The sequence below is a fragment of the Batrachochytrium dendrobatidis genome, assembly GCF_000203795.2.
Source record: "Batrachochytrium dendrobatidis JAM81 unplaced genomic scaffold BATDEscaffold_10, whole genome shotgun sequence".
NCBI classification, from domain to species: Eukaryota; Fungi; Chytridiomycota; class Chytridiomycetes; order Rhizophydiales; genus Batrachochytrium; species Batrachochytrium dendrobatidis.
The window spans coordinates 952,086-953,968 of NW_006281108.1; the positions used below are offsets into that span (position 1 = coordinate 952,086).

The 1,883-nt window shown below is 33.4% G+C and overlaps 1 protein-coding gene across 1 annotated transcript in view; it reads left to right on the top strand.

The window, feature by feature from the left end:
• Positions 1-1,417: 1,417 nt before the first annotated feature.
• The window catches only part of BATDEDRAFT_35724 (uncharacterized protein), a gene marked incomplete at both ends in the record, with an annotated part of 2,157 nt that continues 1,691 nt past the window's right edge, over positions 1,418-1,883 (top strand). Inside the window, one exon of the mRNA XM_006680737.1 lies at positions 1,418-1,806. Coding sequence (XP_006680800.1) covers positions 1,418-1,806 — 389 coding nt within the window. The remainder of the gene's footprint in view (positions 1,807-1,883) is intronic.

Consider the following 1,883-nt stretch of genomic DNA (forward strand, 5'->3'; position numbering starts at 1 on the left):
GATAAAATTAGTAAAGTTGAATTTTGATTTGATAATTTCATTCATGCGAATATTCAACAATTGCCGAGAATTGTTCATGTTTGGATTGTTGTAAAACACACAAACGAGTTGTTCCATTTTAGTATTGTTTTGATCAGTTTTTTGTAACAAAATTGGATTGTTATCAAACATGCATTTAGAAATACTGTAAATTAATATTCTGAATGTGATTGTTGTGGATTTGGTTTAATAAACAAACTAGTTTACTACAACACATGGTAATGGATTACTAAACATCATCATAAATCAGATGGACTGGAGTGGAATGAAATGAAATCAATGACAATCGCATTACAAATAGTGTGTGGTGATTAAACCATCGAGTATTTCCAAATACAAACTTGAATGAAAAGTCTTGCCACAATACTGATCAACTGTATTACTGTTTACACTGTGGTATTATTGATGTATTGGAATATTTGGTGTTCAGATACACAATGATAATGGTAGTACAACTCATGGCAGTTGTACAAACCAAATGTGATTAAAGCCAATAATAATGTCAGACAAGATTGGATAATGAATTAGTGTGTAAATCATCAACATTGACCAAGATTGATTGAAATGGTGATATTGGGTTGGATGGTGATGAACACAATCAATGTGTGTACACTGTTATTCAGTGATTCATTTTACGTGAATACTTTTGTAAATGTATTCAAAACTAGAGTCCATATTCTCACACACAACAAGAACTGAAAAATGCCATCACAGATATTAATCACAAGAAATCTACAAATCCAAGTTGCACAACTATTATGCTTTAACTCGAGTAGATAAACAACCATCAATGTAACAACCTAAAAAACAACCGTCATGTTTTAGTATTTACACTGTAAGCCATTTGTTACAATGTGTAAACCAAAGTCATGTCTAGTGTCTGATCAACTGGTTGTTTGGATCAAAACTGTGTCTGTCCAAGTTGATGATGCGATAAACCAAGAAATACATCAAATCTCGGTAAATGCTGTCACACTTTCCAGATTGCTGAAACTCACATTACGCACAACTTGACATGAATGGCAATGTTGATGTCGAGACTGACAATGTATTACAATGTATTGGTCAACAGTGACTGCAATCAATGATAATATTGCAGTCAATCCAATCCAATTGTTGATTGGAACAATCATTATCCACTTGTCAGATTCAGTATGTAAATGAATGTTTTGTAACACATTTACCAATCCAACAATTGGCTGATTAACAATAATTGAATATTAAAATGTTGAATAAAAGACTCGAGTCATTATATTGAACACATGACAAATGTTTAAACACTTCAAAGTGTGTGAATTTGTCTCACTTAAATTTTGAATGTGAGACAAATTCACGTTTTGTTCTTTTTTTCTTTTCTTTTCTTTCAATAAACTCAAAAATGACCAAATTTTATCTTCAATACAAGAACAACTCTCCAGTGCTTATCGATACAGCCCACGGAAGAGGACCACAAGGAACTCTACCTCTGATTACTGTTTCTCATTTGATTTCAGCTTACAAGACTGCCACCACTCCCCTCCTTGATGCTATTCCTGTTGACGAACTCACTCTTCATTTTGAGGTGTATGGTCCAGCCATTGCTCGATATGGGTTTCTAACCTCTATTCAATATCCTTTTGGTTGTTACGACAGTCCACTGACTATTAAATCCAAGAATGATGTGAATGTTGACCGTCCCTATCAAAGACACTTTGTACAAAGTCGAGCTGATCAAGAATTCATTAAAGCCAATAATTTGAAATTGCAAAACCCAAATGACGCTTTCAAGTATTTGATACATCATCTGGAAAATATTGTCGATGTATCAAGGCTACCAAATAACGCCGTATTTAACGACAATTGCT